General features: G+C 40.3%; 1 protein-coding gene across 2 annotated transcripts in view; it reads left to right on the forward strand.

The window, feature by feature from the left end:
* Nucleotides 1-26,836, forward strand: part of Rpgrip1l (RPGRIP1 like) — a 104,523-nt gene that overhangs the window by 48,408 nt on the left and 29,279 nt on the right. For both annotated transcript variants that reach the window (XM_038312635.1, XM_042054227.1), the window contains exons 16-22: nt 3,345-3,496; nt 5,911-6,289; nt 17,527-17,717; nt 17,856-17,939; nt 18,285-18,389; nt 19,377-19,530; nt 22,097-22,167. In XM_038312635.1, coding sequence (XP_038168563.1) covers nt 3,345-3,496; nt 5,911-6,289; nt 17,527-17,717; nt 17,856-17,939; nt 18,285-18,389; nt 19,377-19,530; nt 22,097-22,167 — 1,136 coding nt within the window. The remainder of the gene's footprint in view (nt 1-3,344; nt 3,497-5,910; nt 6,290-17,526; nt 17,718-17,855; nt 17,940-18,284; nt 18,390-19,376; nt 19,531-22,096; nt 22,168-26,836) is intronic.

The raw sequence follows: 26,836 nt of genomic DNA on the forward strand, positions 1-26,836 counted from the left end.
CCTCGCTTTTTCCTCTCTATACCACAGCATTCTTCCCAGACTATTCTTTGTCCTTTTATTTAGCTCTGATCTCTTTGTTTACCAGTTTTCTACGTCCTTCTTTTATCGAATTCATTTATTGTTTCTATTTCCACATTTACCCTAAATAATGTTCAGTTGGGCCAGAGAGATGGCTCAGTGGTTAAGAACACTGATTGCTCTTCCAGAGAACCTGGGTTCCATTCCCAGCACACACATGGCAGCTCACAAGTGTCTGTAACACAACTGCCTGTAACTGTCAACATCTCACACAGACCTATGTGAAGGCAAATCACGAATGCATATGAAATAAAAATCAACGAAGCTTTAAACGCTGCTGTTTAGCTTTCCACATACTGCACAGCAGCTCTCCATCCGCATGGTCGCTGGTGGGTGCGTGCGGGCTGTGAGTCATTTAGGGGTACCTCGGTACCACGCATGGATGTGCTGTTTGCTTTTTCTCAATAGCCCCTCAAGTGTAGGTGGCTCAGTAAGGAAATCCTCAGATAAAACTGAGATCAGTATCCAAGCAGATAGAAGCACAAATCACGATACAAGAAATATGAAAATGCAAGAAGCATTGACTACTCAAAAATCATAACACCTTAACTGCTGAACTCTGACACACTGAAGGCTTGAGGGGGCAGGTGAAGACATGACTAATAAGTTCCCAGTGGCCGTAAAGAAGATACACAGACAAGAAAATGCACTCGATTGGGACCTGGGAGAAAATCAGCAGCACTGAGAGGAAAGTCAGAAAAATGGATTTTAAAAAATCCTGCAAGGATATTAAGACAGAGGGAGTGTTAATGTGAAACTTGAGTGAATGAAAAGTTTAAATAACAGACTAGACTCAACTAATCAAGAGAGAATATCGGGGATAAGGACAAGGTCAAGGAAACACATTTAATACATTTAAATATGAATAAAGAAAAGGCTATAAGCATGAGTGAGTGACCACAGTGCTCAAGAACTCTGACTCGAAACCGGAGCTAAGAATCCACAGGACAGAAGGAGCTTCCTTCATTCACAACAGATAAGACCTGGAGCCAGCCTCAGAAGCAATAAGGAAACATACACATACACAGTGGAATTCCATTCAGTCGTAGAGTAACATTATATTAATGTAGGAAAATTAATGGAGCTGGAGATCACTATGCTAAGAGAAATAAGCCAAATTAGAAAGACCTATTGTTATTATCGCATGAGAAATTGATGCTTAAATGTGTCCAGGTGTGTATGTACATGTTTATATGTCATGAAAGGAGAAGATGAGATGTGGGCGCACAGGAAGGTCATGGAATAGATGGGCATGAAAGCCAAGGGCGCAGTTTGGGGGAAGATGGCCAGGGTTGAGGAGAAGCAAAGGGAGTGAAGGTACAATCAAAGTATAGCAGTATATACATGGGAAAATGTCACAACGAAACACCATTACTTTGTGTGCTCACTAAAGCAAAATTAATAAGAATGTTTTAAATCATATTTGAACTTATTTTATTAGGTAGGGGAAGGGTGGTAAGAAAAGTAGCTATATGTTTATTAACTTGAGCCTGTCCTTTAGTTGTTCCATGAAGATTTGCTGGGCTGGGGATATAGCTCAGTTGGTAAGTGCTTGCACAGCATGCACAAAACCCTAGGTTTGACTCCTATCTCATGGTGCAGGTCTGTAACCACAGTACTTGGGAGGTAGAAGCAGGAGGATCAGAAGTCTAAGGTCATAGTGAGTTTGGGGGCGGCATATTTGCTCTCCAGTTGAATGTGGGTCAGTGAGGGAAATGAAGCAGATTTCCTGACAAGAGCAGCCAGGACAGTGGTGATGAACTCACAAGGGGAGCCCCATTAGGAGCAGATACAAAGAAGAAAGTGGAAGGTTCTGTTGGACAAGGTGGACCTGCCTATTATGCATCTGAGCTGAGGTATCAGGTCGACAGTTGGGTACATTGTGTGGAAGGTAGGGATGAAGGTCTAGAAGTAAGAGCCATCAGCTTATAGATATACTTTACCCCGTGGGCCAGATAATACCACATTGAAAGTGAATCCAGATAAAGAAGAGAAGGTGACTAATGCCTGAGTGTTGGCAGTCTCCTGAAGTGGGGGTCAGGAAGAAGGAACACCCAAGAAAACATTGGCCTGTGTATAGCAGGAAAACTTGACTTTGTGGTCCTCAGAAGCTGAGGCCTCTTAAGTAGAAGGAGGGCAATGTAGAGTCTGGATAGAGCTTTTACTTTGTGATTGACTCTTGCTTAGATAATAGATTCCTGGCTCAGAAATCAAGAGATTTAAATGCCTTTCCCCGCCTCCTGTCATCAAGCAATCCTGGCTGTTCACCAAAGACTACAGGTCCATCCAACGATACTTAATGTAGATTACAAGTAAATATGTCTGTAGTAATACTCTTCTTTGGGGGCTTTTAAAATAGCAGCTGATATTAAATCTTTTTCAGTATTGATGGTGATGGCCATTTGTAAAAAATAATTTTGATGAAATAAACATAATATACTTAAATACTATGGTAACATTCAGAAAAAGTTACAGAATTTTCTTTTTGACAATTATTTAGAATCCATATGTACCAATCCCTTGGGAAGAAGTATTTTGAAGGCAACTCCAGTCTTTGCCCTTCAGGAACTTGTGTGGTACACATACTGCACTCTTGTGAGCAGACAGACTGAAGTGGTCAGTGCAGTAATAGGAACATAAGCTCTGCAATGGAAGCTGAGGGCTGTGAAATCTTCCACGGAGCAAGGTCATGGGAGAGAAGGAGAGGCTGCCTGAGTGGAGTGCACACAGCGAGTGCCATACAAGGGCACATTGACAGTGCTGTTATTTGGCATACCTATGACCTCTTCCATATGCTTGTGGTCCAACGAAGAAGTGGAGGGATGCCAAAGATCCCTCCAAAGTTGAATCATAATAAGGAATGCCATATTTATAATTGTGAGGTTGTATATTGTAAATGTCAGGCTAGATTGAATCCAACTTGTTTAAAGAAAAATGCCACAGTATCCAGAAAAATCTGTATAGTATCCGATTCACTGTTTGGATTTTTCTTTATATGCAAGATTGAAATGATAACCAGTTGAAATAGCTCAATCATAGTTTGATATGGCTCTTTAATATTTAACATGCAGTGAAACTCATATTCCAGATGTAACTTTTCTTCATCTCTGTTATTTCCCAATCAAACATTATTTGTGCAAGTCATATTATTTTACTCTGTATAAAGTTTATGCCTTTAATATATAATACCATTGGTGTATTTTACTCATGTATATTTTCATTTATGTGACTGTTTTAACAGTAAGTCATGCATTGATTATCTGTAGGAACTAAAGGAGACATCCCAAATTTTGGCACAGTAGAATACTGGTTCCGATTAAGAGTTCCCATGGATCAAGCAATTCGACTTTATCGAGAGCGGGCAAAGGCATTAGGATATATAACATCAAATTTTAAGAAGCCAGAGAAAATGCAATTGGTAAGCTTGTTTGACTGTAAAACCTTTTATAACACAGGACTCTATACTGTCTCCTTAAATCCTACACTTCAAACTGAAACTGTTTTCTTTTATAGGCATCAGATAGCTAATTTGACCTTTTATTTAAGAATAATCAGACTCTCAGGGAGTAGCAAGAACAGTAGAGAGGTGGCCTCTGTATACTTTGACACGTTTTCCCAGTTGTAGCATCTTACACAGTTAACAGCATAATCTGGAATGGTGGAAATCAAACTGGGAATGGGGGTACATCACGGGCATCCCAGTTCTTCGGGAGGCTGGGGCACAAGGATGACAGATTCAAGACAAGCCTGGGCAACTTCACAAGACCCTGAATCAAAAAACAAATATTTTTTTTAAAGAACTAAGGATGTAGGTTTATGGTATAATGCTTGTCTAGCAAGTGCATTGCCAGGTTCCTGGTTCACTCCCCAGTGCTGAAAAACACAACAAAGCAGGAAATTGAGACTGTATAATATTATTAATTGAGCACCATACCTTAATCAGACATCATCAGTATTTGCTCACGGTCATTTGTATGTTCATTCTGTGTATTTTTATTGCTGGTAGATACTCACTAAACCACTACCACAAGACACAGCTGTTCCATTGACACATCACGAGGCCTTCATTAATGACTTCTGCTGTTAAAGAAAACTATCCTATCACTCTCTATGCTTCTTTCAAACTGGTTCCTACCATTAGATTTCTGAAATGCAAAGTAGAATACAAAATTAATGCTTTCTTGCTAAATACCAGGAGTTTAAATGCAGCTCTCTATTTCCCTAACTATATTTCACCAAGGCTTCATAGCCACATTTTCAAATTAGTACCATGAACCAGTAAATGCACTGAATCAAGTTAAATAGAATTTGGAGTTGATGACCTCTTCTGTATAATGGATATCAAAAGAAACTGTGTGTGAGTGACAGGGAGAGAACATGGGAAACATGTTGAGATGTGTGTGGTCACAGTTGTCTTTCTTCTTTCCTTGGAGACTATGGTTCTGGACCCCATAAACCAGTGGCCAGGTTTATGGTCAGTGCTCCCATTTCCAATCCAGTACTCCACCCCATTATGATTAAGGAATATCCCCTTGGCCTCTGTTGGACCAGGCATGTTTTGCTTTCTGAAAGCAAAGGAAAATAACTCTTCATGTCTCTAACATGTAAAACTGGGAGCTGTTGACAGCCATCTTCCACCATGTTAGCCAACTAAATGAACAGAGTCTGAGGAGAAAATAATGAGCCAGTGCTCAGAGAAAAGTCAAGACCAGACAAAGTAAATTCTGGTGTTTTCTCAAGTGTACAAGCTTCTAGGGACCGACCATGTTTCTGTTGTACATATCCCTGTAATGTTATGTGAAACTGTCTTCTTTCTTACTTTTGCTGGGTGTACTGCTTCTCTGACTTTAATTTAAAGGACCGTGTGTAAACATAGATCCTCTCTCAAACCAAAGAGGACATGACACCCACTTCCCAGAGATCCCCTTTCTGTAGTGTTCTTCACAGCACGCCTTGAAAGAATCTGTTAGAGATGAGAATTAGTGCGTTCTTGGTTTTGTTCTTTAATGGATGGTTTGGGGGAGGGGTAGTAGGAGAGGGAGTACTTCAGAAAGCATTCCACCGAGCTGTGCTTGGTTGAGTGCAAGCTCACAGGGTAAGCAGAGTGGTGCCTGCTCAGGCTTCCACTGCACACCCGAGGTCTCCACCCGAGACACTGAGACCAGATCTCTCACTCAGTCCAGGGACAGTGCTGCAGAAGGGTTCCTCTGGCACAGTTGTAAGCTCTCCAGTGTGAACTACAGGAAGCACTGGGACACTGGCATTCTCTGTCTCAGCTAGAAAAGATTCACCACTTCCTGAAATGCTTTTCAACATCCGGTGTGCTCGTCAGTGTTCCCAGAGGGACTGAGAATAGTTGCCACTTCTGCCCAGTGCTTTTGCTCATTTCTTCTGAAATGCCCTCACATCCAGCTTTATACCCTTTCAGGCTTATCTCAAACCACACTCTGGGTGAGCAGATGAGCCTCCTTTGATTAGGATGTTCTTCAGACCCACCACTGACTTGGCTCCTCAGCTATTAAACAGAATTAAAGAACATCATATTAACTTTTTGTCTTGGGTCTACTTGATGTGAGGACTAATTTCTACAAATATCCTTGGCCGCCCATATTAGCTGTCAGTACACAGGATTGTGAACTCTTAGATGTGCTAGATCTTTCATCATCACTTTTGGAGCATGTTAGTTTTGGATAAGAATTTTTTTGCTGAGAAAAATAATTTTAGCATAAAATAGGTAGTTTTGTCCATTTACAAAATTTTGTTTGAAGGTTTGCAGCTGATAATTATTTTAATTGTATTATTTCTATAATATAAATATGTATGTTTTTTCAGTTGAGTCAGCAAGCACCCACAACTGCTCAGATCAGTTCAACAGATTCCACAGATGGCAACTTAAATGAACTCCACATTACAGTAAGATGTTGCAGCAGCCTACAGTCCCGAGCAAGCCACCTGCAGCCACACGCATATGTTGTGTATAAGTTTTTTGATTTTCCAGACCATGATACAGCCATCATTCCCAGTAGCAATGATCCGCAGTTTGATGACCATATGTGTTTCCCAGTGCCAATGAATATGGATTTGGATCGCTACCTTAAATCAGAGTCTCTGGGGTTTTATGTGTTTGATGATAGTGATACCCAAGAGAATATTTACATAGGAAAGGTCAATGTGCCTCTGATTTCACTGGCCCATGACAGGTGTATCTCAGGTAAGAGTGTGTTCTTGATTCTATAAAACTGGAAAAGCAAACTTAAAGTATACCTTAGTGTTATGTCTATGACTTATTACTAATTTTCCTAATTTTAGACAATATTTATACTTCAGATCTATAGTACTGTTTATATTTTTAGTTATTTCATTGCTTGGGATTGCAACGTTTTCAGTGTTTGGGGGACTATAATATACACCTTATAGTCTACTTAAAAATAATAGTAACTTCATTACATGAGAATATAAAAAGTCTAATGTTATTTCATTCTCCCTTCCCTCCTTTGTGTTGTTCCTGCCATGTATATGTACATAGTATGCTGGTATTTTGACATTTTTCTTTATGTATATTAATTGCACCAAATAATGGGTTATGACTTTTCATACATGCATATAGCATGTTGTGATCCTAGTCACCTCTCTTCCCTGTTACTGTCTTTCCTCCTTCCCCCACACCATCTGCCCACATATATTAAAAACAACAATGAAGTGTTCTAATTGCTTTATGTAATATCTTGCTCCTGTAATGAAGTTAAGAGAATGAGAAACTGTAATTATAGAGATCTTGATATTTACCTAGATACTATTTGAGGTATTTATTTCTTCTTATAGATCAGCTTCATTTCTCACTCTGATTTATGTCCTTACCATAGGGTCATTTCCTTGCTCCATGCCGCTCTACCTCAGTCTTTTATGATATATGTTGTCTTGAGTGTTATGAACCTAACAACATAATTTTATAATTATTGCTTCAAATGGTTATTTTTTAAACTAGTTAAAAGAAAAAAGAAAAGATAGTTGTCTGGTCTTTTGTAATTACGCATGTAATTGCCCTTTTGGTCCCTGTCAGATGTGTGGATTTGAGTTACCATCGTGTGTCTTTTTCTTTCAGCCTGAAGAAGGCTTATTTGATATGTGCTGGAAGCCAGGCCTGTTGCTAGCAAATGGGTTCACTTGTTATCTTGGAATATTCTTACTTTTCTTTTGAATTTTTGAAGGCTAATCTTGCTGGCTAGTAGTTGGGTTGTTGGGTTTTGGTTTTGTTTTGTTAGCCTTCTAGCGCATTTAGTACATCAAAGCATTGTCTAGAGGCAGCCATTGTTTCTAAGAAGCCTCCTCTTGACCTTATTGCAAGTCACATTTTCATGATGCTATTTTTAAGGCTGTCTGTGAGGTTTGAATAGTTTGTGCCTCCATGTATTTCCTCTTGTGTTTCTTCCACTTGCAGTTTATTGAGCTTCTTGTATGTGTAGGATAATGTTACACATCCAGTTTAAATAGTTCTGTTAATTCTTCCGTCATTTGTTTCTCCCCTTCCTTTCTAACATGGGTTGATGTGTCTAATGGCACCCTTCCTTTTTCTTCCCATTCTTTACATTTGATAGTTTCACTGTTCTACCTTCAAGTAGACTATATTATTTCCTGTGTCGCTCATGTCTCCTGCTGAGCCCCACTGTTGTTGTATTCCATTGCCGTAGTGTTTTCAGCTCCATAATTTCTATTCTTTTTATTTTCTTCTTTGCCGTCCTCCACCTCCATTCCCAATGCTGGGTCTCCAGAGACTCACGTAAGCCAGCACTCTACCATTTGCTGATATTCTAACACCATTTGAGATAGAGACGGATAGATGGATGGAAAGACGGATGATAGGTTCTCCTTACTGTCTCTAATTCATAGGCCATTGTCATATAATTTAATTTTTCTCATACATTTTTATTGAAAGAAATTCCATACAGTATATTCTAATCATAGTTTCCTCTCCATTGATTCCTCCAAGATCCTCCCACCTCTCTACCCACCCAACTCCATGTCATTTCTTTCTCTCTCTTTAGAAAGAAAACAGGCAGTAAGAAAGAAAAAGAGAAAAGGAAGGAAGGAAGGAAGAAAGAAAGAAACAAAACCCACACAAAATCAGAAAACATAATAAATAAGCAAAAAAACAATAAGACAAAACGAAACTGCCCAAACAAATAAAGACAAAAAGTCTTCAAAAATCTCATCGAATTTGTTTTGTGCTGGCCATCTACTGCTGGGCACAGGGCCCTTACATGCAGTAAATATACCCAGTGCGACTCCATTGGAGAAATCCAACTTTTCCTTTACAAGTGGGCATCAATTGCACATAGCATCTAGATTAGGAGTGGGAGTGTGTGTCCACTTCCCGCTTTCAGCACCGGGATCACATCTGGCTTGAACCTATACAGGTTGTGGAAAACTGCCAGTAACCTTGGCAATAGCCCAGGATGTTTAGTGGGGAGGGATCTATGCGGACCACTTGGCCAAATATTCAACTAGATATATTTCTAGAACTAGATGTTTTATTTGGTGGTGAAAGATATCTCGTTGGAGCATAGTCTCCCGCTTTATTTGGTGACTCCATTTATATTTCTTTCAAATGTGTACATGTTTTAGGAAGCTTCTAGAGGAGTAGGTTTCCATATGCCCCTCAAGTAGCCATTAGGGTTAGTTTTCCATCCCCATATTTTCTTTCTTACCCTTCTCATCCATCTCCCTCCCCATTTAATCCTCCCACTCCAATCTCCACCATCTCTCAAAAACTAATGCTCTATTTCCCTTTCCTTGAGAGATCCTAGCTTCACGCACACAAGTCCCTAACTTATACGTAACCTCTGTGGTTATAAGTTTTTATCATGCCTATTAAAGGCTTAGAAACTAGTATACACATGAGAGAAAACATGAAATTTGTCTTTTTGGGTCTGGGTTTCCTTACTCAGATTTTTTTTTAACCTCCGTCCATTTACCTAAAAATTCCATATTGGTCTTTTTAATAGCTGAGTAGTATTCCACTGTGTCAATGTGTCACATGCTCAATATCCATTCATCACTTGATGGACATCTAGGCTATCTCCAGTTTTCTGGCTATTATGAATAGAGCAGCAATTAACATGGATGAAAAGTCTCTCTGTAGAGATGTAGAGTCCTTTGGGTATATGCCCAAGATGATATAGCTAGATTTTGCGGTGGATCTAACCCCAGCCTCTCTAGGAGCTGTCACACTGATTCCCATTGCAGTCGTACAAGTCTGCACTCATGAGTAGATGTTCCCTTCCCCACAGCTTTGACAGCAGAAGCTGTCATGTCCTTTATTGATCTTGGTGATGCCGACTGGTATAAGATGAAATCTCAAAGTAGTTTAGATTTGCATTTCTCTGATGACTAAGGATGTTGACATTCCTTTAAGTGTTTCTCAGCCATTTGTGTTTGATCCTTTGAGAACTCTCTGTTCTAGTTATGCATCCCATATTTTAATTGGGTTGTTTTCTTGGTGCCCATTTTTTTATTTCTTTATATATTTTAGATATAAACCCTCTATTAAATGTGAAATTGGTTTTATAAAAAGCTGTTCTTTAGCCTGCCACTTTACCATAATGATGTTGTCCTTTGCCATATAGAAGTTTTGTTTTATTTCATGAGGTCATCCCATTTATTAACTTTTGTTCTTTTTTTTAATATTTATTTATTATGTATACAATAATCTGTATGTGTGTATGTTTGCAGGCCAGAAGAGGGCACCAGACCCCATTACAGATGGTTGTGAGCCACCATGTGGTTGCTGGGAATTGAACTCAGGACCTTTGGTAGAGCAGGCAATGCTCTTAACCTCCGAGCCATCTCTCCAGCCCCCTTTTGTTCTTTCTTTATATTCTTCTCTCATACAGTAAATCCAGACCACCGCCTCCACTCCCTCCCCTTCTCCTAGCCCCCACTTCCTCTCTTTCTGGGACCTACTGCTCCTCCATATCCCGTCAGAAAAAAGCAAGCCTGCCAGGGATATCAACCAAATAGAACATTACAAGATCCAATTAAAGCTAAGTATAAACCATCATATCATAGCTGGATGAGGCAAAAGAATCAGAGATACCTCCACTCCCACTGTTAGGAGTCCCACAAAAACCCCCAAGCTGAAAACAACCACAGCATGTATGCAGGAGGCTCTGGGTCTAATATCTGGTCCGGTCTCTGTATCTGCTCCCAAGACCTACTAAAGGAAGCCTCTCTGACAGTGACTGAGCTAAGCACCAATCTATGAGTTTAGCAGGATATCATGTTTGGTTCTACCCTAGGTCTCTGAACCATCCAGCTTCCCAGATCCTGACCATCCGGGCAGTGTCCAGCATGGGCTGCTGTCATGGCTTGGGCCTCAGGTTAATCATTGCTTCTCCACTCCCACAAGCTCTGCACCAACATTAACCCAGCGCATCTTACAAGCAGGACAGGTTATGGGTTGGCTTGGTGTCCCCGTTCCACCACTGGGAGCCTAGCCTCATTACAGAAGATGACCTGTTCAGGCTCCATATTTATTCTGCATTCCTTGGAGTCCTCCCTAGGGTTACCCTCCTAGGTTTCCGGAAGTTTCTACTGCACTAGGTGTCCACATCACCCCCTAAATGCCCACCTCTTCCAGTTTTCTCCCCATACTCTCCCTCCATCCCTCCTTACCCCACCTGATCACTCCTGTTCCATCCCCACCCACCTCCAGTCCACTCATAAAATTATTATTTCCCCTTCCCGGGGAGATACATGTGTGCCCCACCCCACTTCTCCTCTTTATCTGACTTCTCTAGGTCTGTGAACTGTAATTAGCTATTATCAATAGCTAATACCCACTTAGGAGTGAGTACATACCATGTTTGTCCTTTTGGGTCAGGGTTGCCTCACTCAGGATGATTTTTTTTTCTAATTCAATCCATTTGCCTGAAAATTTTATAATGTCATTTTTTTCTAACAACTGAGCAGTACTCCATTGTGCAAATATACCACACTTTCTTCATCCATTCTTAAATTGAGGGACATCTTGGCTTCTAGTGTTCTGTTCAGAAAGTCTTTTCCTGGGCCAATGAGTGTGAGACTGTTCCCCAGTTTCCTTTCTGTCGTATTCAGGGTGTCTGGTATTATGACCCATTTGGAGCTGAGTTTTACGCAGAATGATAAATGTGGATTCATTTGCCTTACAATATGCAGACATTCAGTTTGACCAGCACCGTTTGCTCAAAATGCTACCTTTTTCTCAGTTTTGTTTTGTTTTGGTTTGGTTTGGTTTTTTGATCCTTTGTTAAAAATCAGCTGTTCATAGGTGTATGGACATATGTCTGGATCTTCAGTTCAATTCCATTGATTAATATATCTGTTCTTGTGCCAATACAATACTGTTTTTATATCAATAGCTCTTCAGTACAACTTGACATCTGGGATGATGATACCTCCAGCAGTTCTTTTATTATTCCAGATTGTTTTAGCTATTGTTTTGCACATGCATCTTTCCATATGAAACTGAAAATTGTTTTCAATTTCTGTGAAGAATTGTAATGGAATCTTGATGGGGATTGCCTTGAATCTGTAGATTGCTTTTGATAGGATGGCCATTTACACTTCATAAATCTATGAGCATGGGAGATCTTTCCATCTTCTGATATCTTCTTCAATTTCTTTCTTCAGTGTGTTAAGGTTTTCATTATACAGGTCTTTCACTTACTTGGTTAGAGTTACCCTAAGGTATTTTATATTATTTGAGGCTATTTTGAAAGGCTTTGTTTCCTGATTTCTCTCTCAGTCCATTTGTCATTTGTATATAGGAGGGCTACTGATTTTTGTGAGTTAATTTTGTATTCAGCTACTTTTCTGAAAGTGTTTATCAGCTATAGGAGTTTCCCAGTGGAATATTTAGGGTCACTTATATATACTATCATACCATCTGCAAATAAAGACACTTTGATTTTTTTTCTTTTCAATTTGTATCCCTTGATCTCCTTCAGGTGTCTTATTCCTGTCTAGAACTTCATTATATACTGAATAGATATGGAAAGAGTGGACAACCTTGCCTTGTTTCTGATTTTAGTGGAATTGTTTGAATTTCTCTCCATTTAAGTTAATATTAGCTGTGGGCTTGCCAAAAATTGCCTTTTTTGTGTTGGGTGGGCCCCTTGTATCTTTGGTCTCTCCAGTACTTTTATTATGATGGGGTGTGGGATTTTTGTCAAAGCTTTTTTCTGCATCTAATGATATGATCATGTGGGAGTTTCTGTTATTGTTGTTTTGTTTGGTTTTTCAATTTGTTTATATGGTGGATGTCCATTTACTTATGCTGAACCGTTTCTGGGATGAAGCCTACTTGGTCATGGTGGATGATCATTTTGATGTGTTCTTGGATTTGGTTTGCAAGTATGTTATTGAGAATTTTTGCATATATGTTCAAAAGGGAATTTGGGGATTCTCTTTCTTTGTTGGTTCTCTATGTGGTTTGGGCATCAAGATAACTGTGGCCTCATAAAACAAATTGGACAATGTTCCTTCTGTTTATATTTTTGTAGGATAATTTTGGCAGTATTGGCATTAACTCTTCTTTTGAAAATTTGGTAGAATTCTGTGTTAAAAGCATCTGGCCATGTGCTTTTTTTGGTTAGGAGACTTTTAATTCTATTTTATTTTGTGCTATATATCTGTTTAAATTGCTTATCTGATGTTGATTTAACTTTGGTAAGTGGTATGTATCAAGAAAATTACCTATTTCTTTTATATTTTCCAATTTGGTAGAGTACAGTTTTTAAAAATATGTTCTTAGGATTCTCTGGATTTCATTAATATCTGTTGTTTTTTCCCAGTTTTTATATCTTTTTTTTTCAACTTGGATAGTCTCTCTCTGCCTTTTAGTTAATTTGGATAAGGGTTTATCAATCTCAATGATTTTCTCAAAGAAACAACTCTTTGTTTCATTGATTCTTTGTATTTTAAAATTCTATTTTATTGATTTCAGACCTGAGTTTGATTGTTTTTGCTGCATCCTTTTGGGTGTAAGTTTTTTTCCTTTTTGTTCTAAAGCAGTTATTCTTAACCTATGGGTTGCAATACTTGGGAGGAGAAGTCAAACAGCCCTTTCATAGGGATCATCTAAGTCACCTAATGTCATTGGAAAACACAGATAATTTACATTATAATTCATAACAGTAACAAAAGTACAATTATGAATTAGCAATGAAAATAATTTATGGTTGGGGGACACCACAATATGAGGGACAGTATTAAAGGGATGCCCCATTAGAATGCTGACAGCTACTGTTCTCGAGCTTTCAGATATGCTGTTAAGTTACTAGTATAAGATCGCTCTGATTTATTTTTATGTAGTACTGAGTGCTATGAATGTGCCTTCTTTACATACCATAAACTTGGGTGTATTGTGTATTCATTTTCATTAATTCTAGAAAGTCTTTAATTTCTTAATTTCTGGCAACCCATTTTTCATTCAGTAGTGAGTTGTTCAATTTCTATGAGTTTGTAAGTTTTTTGTTGTTTCTGTTGTTGATGATATACAATTTTAATCCATGCTTATCAGATAGGATGCAGGATGATAATTCAACTTTCTTGTATCTGTTGAGACTTGCTTTGTGTGCAGATGCATGGTCAATTTTAGAGAAAGTTCCATGAGGTTCTAAGCAGAAGGTATATTCTTTTGTATTTGGATGAAATGTTGTGTAAATATCTGTTAGGTTCATTTGGTTTATAATGTCAGTTAGCTCCAGCATTTCTCTGTTTAGTTTTTGTCTGGGCTACCTATCTGTTGGTGAGAGTGGGGTGCTGAAGTCTCCCACTGTCAGCATGTGAGAGGTCAATTTGTGATTTCAACTGTAATAATGTTTCTTTTATGAACTTGGATGGCCTTGTGTTAAGAATTGCAATGTCCTCTTGGTGGATTTTTCCATTGATGAGTATGTAGTACCCTTCCTTGTCTCTCCTGATTAATTTCTGATTGAAGTCCATTTTGTCAGATATTAAAATGGCTAGTGTACTGGCTAGTTTTGTGTGTCAACGTGACATAAACTAGAGTCGTCAGAGAGGAAGAAGCTTCAGTGGAGGAAATGCCTCCATGAGATTCAGCTATAAGGCATTTTCTCAATTAGTGATCAGTGGAGGAGGGCACAACCCATGGTGGGTGGTGCTATCTCTGGGCAGGTGGTCCTGGGTTCTTTAAGAAAGCAGACTGAGCAAGCCAGGGGATGTAAGCCAGTAAGCAGCACCCCTTGATGGTCTCTGCATCAGCTGCTGCCTCTGGGATCCTGCCCTGTTTGCATTCCTGTCCTGACTTCCTTCAGTGATGAACAGCAATGCTGAAGTAAAAGCCAAATAAACCCTTTTCAACCCCACCTGCCTTTTGGTCAAGGTGTTTTGTCACAGCCATGGGAATGCTGACTAAGACAGATAGCCACACCAGCTTGTTTCTTCGGTCCATTTGCCTAGATTACCTTTTCCCATCCTTTATCCTGAAATCCTTTCTGTCCTCGGTGTTAGGTGTGTCTTGGATGCAGCAGAAGGATGGATCCTGTTTTTACATCCATTTTGTTAGTCTGTGACTTTTTATTGGGGAATTTGAACTGTTGATGTTGAGAGGGAACATTGACCTGTACTTTGGTGGTGGTGCTTATGTATGTGTGTGTATTTCCCTTCTTTTGACTTGTCTGATCTGGGATTACTTATTTCTTATAATTTCTTTGATCTAGTTAACCTCTTTAGGTTAGCTATAGAAATCTTCTACAAATTTGTAGATAGATATTGCCTTAATTTTATTTTATCATAGAATATCATCTTTTTTCATCTATAGTGACTGAAGTTTTTCTGGTTATAGTTTGGTCTGGTATTTGTGGTCTCTTAGAGTCTTTAGCACATTAGTCCAGGGCCTTCTGGCTTTTAGAGTCTCCATTAAAAAAAATCAGGTATAACTTTTGGGTATATACCCAAAGGATGCTCAATTGTGCCACAAGGACATGTGCTCATCTATGTTCATAGCAGCTTTGTCTGTCATAGCCAGAACCTGGAAACAATCTAAATGCCCCTCGACCGAAGAATGTATAAGGAAAATGTGGTACATTTACAGAATGGAGTACTGCACAGCAGAAAAAAATAACATCTTGAATTTTGCCGGAAAATGGATGGAGCTAGAAAACATTATTTTGAGTGAGGTAACCCAGACACAGAAAGACAATTATCACATGTACTCACTCATAGGTGGGTTTTAAACATAAAGCAAAGAAAGCCAGCCTACAGACCACAATCCCAGAGAACTCAGACAACAATGAGGACACTAAGAGAGACTCACATAGATCTAATCTACATGAGAAGTAGAAAAAGACAAAAATCTCCTCAGTAAATTGGGAGCATGGGGACCTTGGGGGAGGGCTAAAGAGGAGGAAGGAAGAGGCAGGGAGGGGAGCAGAGAAAAATGTAGAGCTCAATAAAAAAAATCAGGCATAATTTTAACAAGTCTGCCTTTATATGTTATGTTGTTCTTTTTCCCTTGGAGCTTTTAATATTTAATATCCTTTCTTTGCTCTGTAAATTTAGAATTTTGATTATAATGTGCCAAGGAGACTTTCTTTTCTAGTGCGGTCTACGTAGTATTTTGTATGCTTCTTCTACTTTGATTCACATCTCCTTCTGTGGGTTAGGGAAATTTTCTTCTAGGATTTTGTTGACAATATTTTCTTTGCCTTTTACCGGAGTTTCTTCTCCTTCCTCTATTTCTATTATTCTTAGATTTGGTCTTTTCATGGTATCATAGATCTCCTGTATGTTTTGTGCCAGGATCTTTTTAGATTTAACATTGTCTTTGACTAAGATATCCATTTCTTTTATTTTTGTCTTCAATGAGTAAGATTCTCTCTTCCATCGCTTGTATTCTGTTGGTGAGGGTGCCTCAGAGGTTTCTGTTCAAGTCTCTGAGTTTTTCATTTCCAGAATTCCTGCAGTTTGGGTTTTCTTTGTTGATTTTGTTTTCACTTTCAGGTCTGAAACTATTTTATTCATTTCCTTCCACTGTTTGTGTTTTTATAGATTTCTTTAAGGGATTTATTCATTGTCTCTTTAATATTCTATATTATATTCATAAAAGCTATTTTAAGGTTCTTGTCCTGGGCTTCAGGTATATTGCAATATGCAGGGCCTACTGTGATAGATAGCATTGCTGGGCTCTAGTTGAAACAGTTTGTCCTGGCTGTTAATGATTGTATTGTTACACTGGCATCTAGATGTCTGGGTTGAGGAAGATTTTAGTTCTGGGTGCTGGGTGGGGGGTTTGTTCTTTGATTTCTCTTGCCCTCTGTGGTTCTGAGGAGAGTGTGGTGGCTGGTAGGAATTCTTTGGGATCCTGATGAGTGTAGCTACTAAGGGTTCTAGGTAAAAGGTTCCTAGGTATTGGAACCTGACACTTAGGAATGGGGATGGGCTAGGAGTAAGGGCTGAGGGGTCCACAGGAGGGATAGAGATGTGTTAGGAAGGGGTGGTGAAGGGGTCCACATGAGGAAGAAAAGCAGGGTGTTCCACCAGGATCTGCTTGGTCCCCTGGGAATGGGGGCGGAGAGTGAGGAGAGACCACACAGGTAATCTGCTCCAGAGCTGGGGATGAGACTGGGGGACTGGACATGCAGGAGAAAGGGAGAGTGAAGATCTGAAGCTTCTCTACCTGCTCTGCTGGCCTACTTGCTTCTCTGTCCGGCTTGGCTGGTGGGTTCCTAGAGAAAGCCTGCTGGGGTTGGGACAGGGATAGCAGGATGAGCGGGGAGGAGGGGAGGAGATCTGTGTGATCTGCTGGAGATGGAGCAGAGAGGAGGGGAGATCACAGCAGGTAGTCTGCTACAGAGTTGGGATGAAACTGGGGGATTGTCTTGGGAGGAGAAAAGGAAAGAGAGAAGGCTACCTGCTTTCCTGACAGGAGTGGCCTACGGGTTCCCAGGAAGTGCCTGCTGGACCTGGGGGCTGGGATCAAGCAATGAGTGGGGTGAAGAAAGGTTGGAGGGGGAGACCTGTGTATTTTACTATATATGGGAGCAGGGAGGGCAAGGTGGTCTGCTACAGAGATGCAGAAGGGGGGTTAGATTTGGAGGAGGAGAAGAAGGAGAAGTGAAGGTCTGCAGTTAGCCTACCTCTATCCCTGACCTATGAGGCTGGGATCATGGTATAAGCCAGTGAAGGGAGGTTGAAGGAAAAGATCTGTGTGATCATTGGTGATGGGTCTGAAAGGAAGGGAAGACTATGTAGATGTATATTCTGCAGCAGCTGGGAATAAGACATGGGGATTAGATTAAGAGGCATAGTGGGAGAGGTGAAGATTCACAGTTAGGCTAGCTGCTTCCTTGGTATGAGTGGCCTGCGGGTTCCCAGGCCCCTGCTGTAATTCTTAGAATAACAAGGCTTGGCTCTGGCATTGGTAAAAATGATTTTCATAATTTCCAGGGATATTTGAGTTAATGGATAATGAAAAGCATTCTGCGGGAACCATCCAAGTTATATTAAAATGGAAATTCACCTACCTTCCCCCAAGTGGATCAATAACTAATGAAGACCTAGGAAAGTTCATATGCAGAGAAGAGCCAGTGGTTGTTCAGAAACTACCTCCAACATCCTTGGGCGTCACGTCGGTTGTAGTGAGTAAAAATGGCTTTCAATTTCACTTATAGTGCTTTGGATATAAACTTAATAGTCAAATAATTCCACTGAAAACTAGCTGAAGCGTCCTCTAAAATATAACACTCAACACAGTCTGATGTATCATTTTATCTTAGGCACCAAAACCTAAACCAAGACAGCGTTTAACACTTGTGGACAAAAAGGTTTCTTTCGTGGATACCACGCCGCACCTTAGTCCTGTGAGTAAAAGACACTCCAAATAGCAGTCCCTTTCCTGTAGCAGACACTTGAGAGTATAGACTGCACTGTGCCTTTCTGACCTAAGAAGAGACAGTAAACCCACCATGTCTTTACTGTGCTGCCCGTTTGTGTAATTAGACTCTCCATGACCCCAGAGTCCTTTCCAGCTCCCAGCTGAGTCTTCCGCTTCCATGGTCAAAAGACTCTTCAAAGGAGTTGTATAAATTCTGTCTCCCTTCCCTCATACTGCTTCTTGATCTTACACAGTCAAGTGTGTACCAGCCTAAAACTATTCTTTTTATGAATACAAAATAATATACATTGTTTTTTCCCATTAATTCAAGGAGACTTCTCCTCCTCCTCCTAAAGATATAAAAGACAATTCCCCAGAAATGGAACACACACCAGAAACAGAAAATAGCATGCCAGCTGTTATATATACTTCCAAGGTATGCCCTTGTATTAAAATTGTTTTGAAGGTTTATTTTGCAACTTAAAAGACTTTATCTTGTGTGTTAGACATGATTCAAGAAATCATAGCATTTTTTCTAGTTTTGAGTATGACTTCCTCATGATAGAAAGATTTTTAAATTGATAAATATAGCAGATACAGTTGTCCATAATGGGCAGGAAATATATAAGCATATAAACTAAAATCAATGTTAAAGTCATTTTGGGATTAATACATCCTTTATTATTTTGTTTAGTTTTGTTGAGACAGGATTTTATGTATGCCAGACTAATCTCAAACTCACTTTGTAGCTGTGGATGACCTTGGATTCCATGTGCCTGTTCTTCCATGTTATTGGTATTATTGATATGTACTACCACACCAGCCGAACTTGCATCCTTCACTCTTAATGTATATTTGGATTTTTATTGACCTGCATGTTTTAATCTATTTCTACAATCTAAGTGACGGTTTTTTAATGAGTCTTTAATAGCTATATTGCCTAGCTCTTTGTATTTTGTTGTTTGAGCGGTGGAGGTAGTTGCAGAGGTAGAGGTGGGGGAAGATATTGGAATGGTGGTGGTGGAGGAGGAGATGGTCGTAGAGGAGGAGGTGGTGGTGGAGGAGGAGGTGGTGGTGGTGATGGAGGTGGTGAAGAAGGTGATGGTGGTGGAGGAGGAGGAGGCAAAGAAGGTGGCGGAGGAGGAGGTGGTGTGGTTTAGTGACAGGAGCTCACTTATAGTCCAGACTGTCTTGGAACTCACTTCTTCTTATGCAGCCCATGCTGGCTGTAAACTCATTGTGATCCTCCTGCCTCTGAGTGCTGGAACTATGGGCATGAGACACTATGTCCAGTTAGATGCCTGTGTACTCAAGTCTCAAATGTACATGTTTTATTATTCAAGTGCTCCAACAAGAATGCTGTAAAATGTAACCCAAGCATGAGTAAATGCAACGCTGTTGGTCTCTTCTACATGTATCTCAGGAAAGCAGTGTGGCTGAGGTAGAGGAAACCGTAGAGAGAACGCAGCAAGGAAAAGAAGACGACATCTCTTTCCTATCTGAGGGTCAGCTTGCATCGCAAAGTGTGGCTTCCTCCGAAGATGAAACAGAAATAACGGAAGAACTGGAGCCAGAAGGTGACCACATTTAAACTGTTGTTTCCCTGACTCTGCTCTGCTTTCTCTGTGAGAGCGTGCGTGCCTTCCACAGCACATCATCCAGGGTGAGATCCACCTCATGACACCCGCCTCTTGGCAGAAGTGCTGGGTGAGCGCTCTTCGGCTGTTGTCTCTCTCTCTCCTCAGGCCATCTTGGGGCTCCTGCGTAGAATACAAGGTCACTGCTGAGCGTGTTGCTAGTTTGTGTCTTAGATGTTTTATGTTCTCTTTGGGTTCAGTATTATCAATTGGATTATTCTTTAGCTTTGACTTTTTGAAATTAAAATCAGGAATTGTGACCTAAAAAAAGACCATGTACTCTCTCATCTCGTTAATATAAAGTGTAATAAAAGTGAACTAATTCTGAATAGACAGAAAGCTGGTAAGTAGCCTGCAAAAGTCTGGGTGGGAGCAAAGGAGAAAGATCCAGAGAAAAGAGGAATGATGGCTAGATCCACTGCCTTTTTAACATGTATTGATTTTGCATATGCATGTACATGTGTGTATGCTACACATTTGGAGCTCAAAGAACAGCTTTGGGGGTTGGTTCTCCCCTTCCATGTAGGTTTCAGGTATCAAACTCGGGTCATCAGCCTTGGCGACAGCCATCTTCAGGCCAATATTTGCTATTTTAGTTAGGAATTAAATATCAAATAACGAATTTTATAGTTTAAATAGGTATACAGTTTATTATATATGTGTTTTTGCCTCAATAGAGCTATAATTTTAAAAAAATTAAAGAAAGGGTAACATTGACTTTTTCACAGTATTTTGTGTAAGCCATTGGAAAATATCCACTATGAGATGGCAGGCATGGGCTTGGCTATTGTGGAAGCCCCAGTGCCATATTGGAATGAGACTGAGCCTCATTCTCCATTTACCACCCTCACGGCCTTGGTGCATTGCTTGCCCAGACACCCTAGCAAGCACCCACTGCCTCTCAGACTTCATTACTAAACACATGAAAATTTAGATGGCAACTTAAAAGAATGCGTGGGAGAGAAATGGAAGAAAGATGTTCTTTCTATAATTGATGACCCAACTGTAGGACCACAGAAATTAGTCAGATCTGGCCTTGGTAGCTAGCTTAGGTCTCATGCTCAATTGCATGAATAGAAAAGGGCTGGCTCGTGCTGTGTAGCTACAGTTGCAGATGACCTAGTTAGCACAGTCTCATCAGTTTCCTGTTGAGGTAAAAAAGAGACAAAGCCTTGAGGACGGTACCATCCAGAATTGTGCAGGAAGACATCACCACAATGCACTCTCATTACAGAAGCAGAGCACCACTACTGGGCCATAGTCCTGCTGCATACAGCCCTGTAAGGTTGCTGTATGGCATAGATCTCTGCAGGCTGTTGGCTGGATAGTCAGCACGAATGTACATATCATCCTTCAAACACACAGTGACCGATGAAGGAAGGAGAAAGTGGACGTTAAGGATATCCGACTTCTGTTGGTGTTGTTCACAATTTCATTGATACTTTTTCAACTATAGTTAGCTAGGCTCAGAGTCTTACTCTTTAGGCTAATATTCAAGTAATGGATTTCCTCATTGCATTTCCACACCTATGTGTCATGATGCCTTGCTTTCTTTCATTCTCTTCCCCATCCCCACCACAGCTAGTTCCCTTTCTTCCCCCAGTTAATCCTGCCTGCTTTTCTATCTCATGTATTGCATGACCACATTGATATGTCCAGAAGATTGAAAGATTTGCTAATCCTCTCACCTGTATTTTGTGAATACCGGGTATTTACTTAATGCCATCCTTGCACAAATAATATAATTGTGATACAAGTGTGGCTTTGCTTTAGAAAGTTTTATTCCTTCAGTCTTTGCCATTTTTCCTTTTAAAATCATTTTGTGTTTTGTTGTTGTTGTTGTTGTTTTATGAAAGAGAAGTCCAACTTTCCTGAGCACTCATCAGCTATTTCTACTTGGGAGTATAATAAAGCCTGAATGTTTTAAGTTTTGTTTGCTACCAGTATATATGAAAATTTGTAATATTGCTTCAAGTTTAAAATACAGTAAGCAGAATATAATTTTTTTAAATAATTGGATCAATAATGAAGTATGATATAGTCCAACTATGAAGAGGAAAAGAAGGGACTAGAAAGATGGCTCAGTGGGGAAAGGGGCTTACCACCAACCCTAAGAACCTGAGTTTGATTCCCTGGTCCAACATAATAGAAGGGGAGAACTGACTCACACAAGTTAGCCTCTGTCCTCCACACTTGTAGTGGCCCATGAAACACACACACACACACACACACAGAAATAAATAACTAAACGTAAGAATTTTAAGAAAAAGGTATCTATTACCTTTTACATTGTTTTCATTAATTTTATGGCAAGAATTATTTTTATTTTTTTGTGTGTTTACCAAAATTAAACATGGTAGTTTTTCATGGCACTTTTTCCTTTCCTAAAATGTACATCCATAGTGGATAAACCTGGTTGTCATGTTGTCCCTTTCTGTTGTCCTGCGACATGTTCACTAAGTACATTGGCAAACCTGGGTAAGTGTTGCCTCATGTTTTCTGACAGATGAGGACAGATCAGCTTCTGACAGCGATGACTGTATCATCCCAGGTTCCGTCTCCAAGGAAACCAAACAGGTGAGTAGATCGATGCCAAAACATTGTTCTAAACTAAGGCTGACTGTCATTCTCAGCATATCAGGCTTCATAAATGAAAATTTAAGGTAAAAATATTTCTGGAAAAATTTTGTCTACTGCAAGATAGTTTTACTAATGCATGTATGTTTATATATATATGTGCACATGTTTATATGAATGCACACATGTGTGCATGTGTGTGGAGGCTAGAGATCAACACCAAGGGTCTTGCTCAGTAACTGTATCTTATTTTTGAGACAGAGTCTCTTGCTGAACCTGTTGCTTTGGCCAGATTATCTGGCCAGCATGTCCACTTGGACCTAACTGTCTCCATCTCCCTACTGATGGGATTATAGACTCACACTTGGTTATACACCCAAGCTCGGGTTCTCATGCTTGCATGGCGAGCAGTTAACCAACTGGACCACCTCCTTGGCTCTGCTTATACTGTGTTAGGAAATGGACTGCAACATGTAAGCATTACTGTTTCAAAGAGTACCTGACACCAGTAACGTGATCCACGTCTTGCTAAAACCATCCAACCTCCCTGCTTCCCTTTCAGTTTCTGTGTACAAAGATGGACTAAAGCAGATCTGTGTCTCAGAGAATACAGCTTTGAGACAGCATTGAAACTGTAATAGCTAACCTACTTATGTATTCATAACTTCGTAGAGTATTCAAACTGAAATATGTCTGTTGACAAACTGCTAAAACTATTTCACTCCTGACAGACTAAAACTATTCAGAAAAAATGATTAAACACGTCCAAGACTTCATTTTATATCACATCTCTGAAATGTAGTATATAAAATGAAATATCAAAAAGAAAATTAAATTTCAAAATATACATGAGATTTTCTACATTTAAGAGCATAATTTTTATCATAGGCGGGAGGGAAAGATTTTATACATTCCATGTAAAAAAAAAAAGCAGGCAAGTAACACACGCCTAAGTTCTCAATACACAGAAAAGTAACACGCGCCTAAGTTCTCAATACACAGAAAAGTAACACGCGCCTAAGTTCTCAATACACAGAAAAGTGAGGTGTGAAAAGTGCAAGCTCAAGCCGAGCTGCCTGACATGCAGAGACAAGGGCCGGCGGCTGCGCCAGTGGGTGAGCAGAGCACTGTCTCAGTCCCTGGGTCCCACATAGTGGGAGGAGAAAACAGACTCCTGCAAGTCTTCCTCTCCGTGCACGGATACACACACTCACATACACACACATACATACACACACTCACATACATACATACACACACAATAAAATATGTAAACAAATAAGCAGCTATGTAATCATTTTTGAGAAAAGAGAGAGACAAGATCTGTGGGTGTGGTGCAGTGGAGTCCTGTGGGTGTGGTGCAGTGGAGTCCTGTGGGTGTGGTGCAGTGGAGTCCTGTGGGTGTGGTACAGTGGAGTCCTGTGGGTGTGGTACAGTGGTGGAGTACCTGTGGGTGTGGTGCAGTGGCGTACCTGTGGGTGTGGTGCAGTGGTGGAGTACCTGTGGGTGTGGTGCAGTGGCGTACCTGTGGGTGTGGTGCAGTGGTGGAGTACCTGTGGGTGTGGTACAATGGTGGAGTACCTGTGGGTGTGGTGCAGTGGTGGAGTACCTGTGGGTGTGGTGCAGTGGTGGAGTACCTGTGGGTGTGGTGCAGTGGTGGAGTACCTGTGGGTGTGGTGCAGTGGTGGAGTACCTGTGGGTGTGGTGCAGTGGTGGAGTACCTGTGGGTGTGATGCAGTGGTGGAGTACCTGTGGGTGTGGTGCAGTGGTGGAGTACCTGTGGGTGTGGTGCAGTGGTGGAGTACCTGTGGGTGTGGTGCAGTGGTGGAGTCCTAGCCTAGCACTCAAGGCTATGATCTCCATCACTAGAGTGAAAATGAGGAAAGCAAGGATGGAGCAACAGAAAGAAGGGGAAGTATAGGTAAATAAAATAAAAAGGCTTCTCTCTTCCTCCATATTAACTTCCCTGGAACTTTTTTTTTTTTTTTTAGAATTTCAGCTTTTTTGGAAAAAAACAGTACTTCTTTTTAACTCCCCCTTTGCATATTCTAAGCTTAATATCTCTGTAAAATAAAACCATGAGCATAACATGTCTGTTACAGTGCCTTCATGAGACAGAATACACTTGTTGTGTGCACATGTGTGAGTGCATGTCGAGGTCAAAGGCTGACGTAGGCGTCTTCCTCCATCATTCTCCACCTCTCTCACTGAGCCTGGAGCTCACGGACGGGCTAAACTGTGTGGCCAGTGAATGCCAAGACTGTGCCTGCCTGTGTCCGTCCCCTGTGCTCAGCCTCTGCTGGTGCAGTCAGCTTTTGACATTGCTTTTTCAGATCCTCATGATGTCTGCTTTGTATGTGCTTAATAAAGAAACATCTCATCTTCTAAAGTGTATTACTATAATTAGTATACAATTACCACTTATATTAATATTATCTAACCTATGGTAACCTAGTATGTGGAATGTTCATTGCTTAAAATTGATAAAGAGAAGGAATTTTATATACACTTACCTGAACAGTTTTAATTATGGTGTTCAGTTAAGTTAAATTTAATATTTTTGATTAATCAAATTGTAAATCAATTGTTAAATAATTTATCAAGCCAGCAAATGGAAATTCTCAGCCTCCCATTAGAGCTGATAATATCAATAGGAAATAAGCTTTTTGTTTGAGGTTTGGTTTTATAAAGTAGAACTGACAGTGGATGGATGGATGGATGGATGGATGGATGGATGGATGGATGGATGGATGGATGGACGGACGAACAGATAGATAAATCAATAGATGACAGACAGCTAGATAGACAGAGATTTACTAAGAGAATTGGATACTATAATGAAGATCTTCGATCAACAAGCTAGTAATGCAGGAGAACAGATTGTGTGTTGCCTGAGGAGTAGAACGTCCAGTGGCAATGTGCTCTGATCTGAAAGCCAGCAGGCTCAAGAACCGAAAATCTGTTTCAGGCCAACTTTGAAGTTGTGTCCCCATTGATGTCACCCTGGCACAAGGAGTTCCTTCTTTGCGTGAGTGTGTGTGCACACATGCACAGTAGTCTTTGAGATAAGGTCTCACTGTGTAGCTCTGGCTGTCCTGTAGACCAGACTTCCTCGGACTCACAGATTCACCTGGCTCTGCCTTCTGAGTGCCGGAATTAAAAGTGTGTGTGCCACCCTGCCCAGCAAGGAGCTCCCTCCTATTCAGCCTTTTGGTGCCATTATCCCTTCAACTGACTGGATAGAGCTCATTCACATTAGGGAGACCAGTTTGCTTCTTGGAGTCTGTCTAGAATTTACACTATCCAGAAGCACAGATACTCAGTTGTCAAGCCGTAAGTTATTTCACAAACATTATTGAATTGACCAAATGTCTGGGTACCACTTGGCTTAATCATGTTGGCAAATAAAATTAACCATCACACCATTTCACTAAGAACTTTCCATTTATCATGTCTGCATGTTTGATTTTTCTCTCTTATATCAGTAGTTTATTCCATAAGACAGTGTCTACTTCAGCCGGCTTTTTGAGCACATAAGTGATTTAGTCTTTGAACATAAGATTATAAGAAATGAGATATCGAATAATTTCTGGGTCTGTGAAAACAATAATACAAGAATATATTTATCTTGTCAGTTTATAAACAATATTCATTCTTCATATGGTAAGCCAGGAATTCACTGCCTACAGTGATAGCAAACACAGTGTTTTTCCACTTCTGCTTTTAGGGAGCTCTATACTAATTGGAGAGACGTGCTTATGGAAAGCCAACTAGTGTTAATAACTCCTCAGTTAGGTTGCAAATAGTCTGAGTAGCTGAGTCAGTCAGCACTTGAATTCCTTAGCTGATTTCTGACCTCCTTTCCCTTCTCCAGATGAGAACCTGAGGTCTTGAAAGGAAGGCACTGCCCAATAGCCATTTCCTAACTAAGGACATTGATAAGAAGGGTCAGTTTGGGATAATTTTAAAAATAAAAATCCTAAAGGATATGTATGCTCTGATATGGTGTGACCATCTCCTTTCCTTACAATCATTTGGCTGGCTTCATCTGTTTGATTTGCTTATTGCCCGAAGACAGTCACACAAAAATGCCCATTCCCCAAAGGACAAATTAGTCACATCTAACCTCTGGACTGGGCCTGTCATCAATATCATCCTGCATCACATAGCAAAGAGAGTCCTGTTGTAGCTGTGACAGCTCGTGGACAAAGAGAAAATCATAAGCATATCTAGTTCATGAAGAGCTACAAGAATGCACCAGCTTGCAACCTTTCTGTAAGAAGGCCTTGTTTACAATGGAGTGGAGCAATAGATACTTTGGATGTTGGCCTAGAGTAGACAACAGGGACAGCGTAGCAGTTAATCTTACTTTCAAAACATTACTCATCATCTTTAATTAACTTGGAATGCAGAGAAAAGGGTTTTCCAAATTTTACTATCCTAGACCATCACAGCTGCACATTGGGCACTGTTTGAAAGCATTGCTTACTGTCACATTAAGAGGAACTGCTTCTTGGCGTCTCATGGGCAGAGGTCAGGGCTAAAGTAAACATGCTGCAATGTTCAAGACCCACAACAAAAAGCTCTCCAAATTAATGGACCAATGCAGTCTTAATTTTGCTGTCCAAAGTACAGTTCACGGAGAAATATTGAAGGTTCACCCCCAAGG

Source organism: Arvicola amphibius, chromosome 15, assembly GCF_903992535.2.
Source record: "Arvicola amphibius chromosome 15, mArvAmp1.2, whole genome shotgun sequence".
Lineage (NCBI taxonomy): Eukaryota > Metazoa > Chordata > Mammalia > Rodentia > Cricetidae > Arvicola > Arvicola amphibius.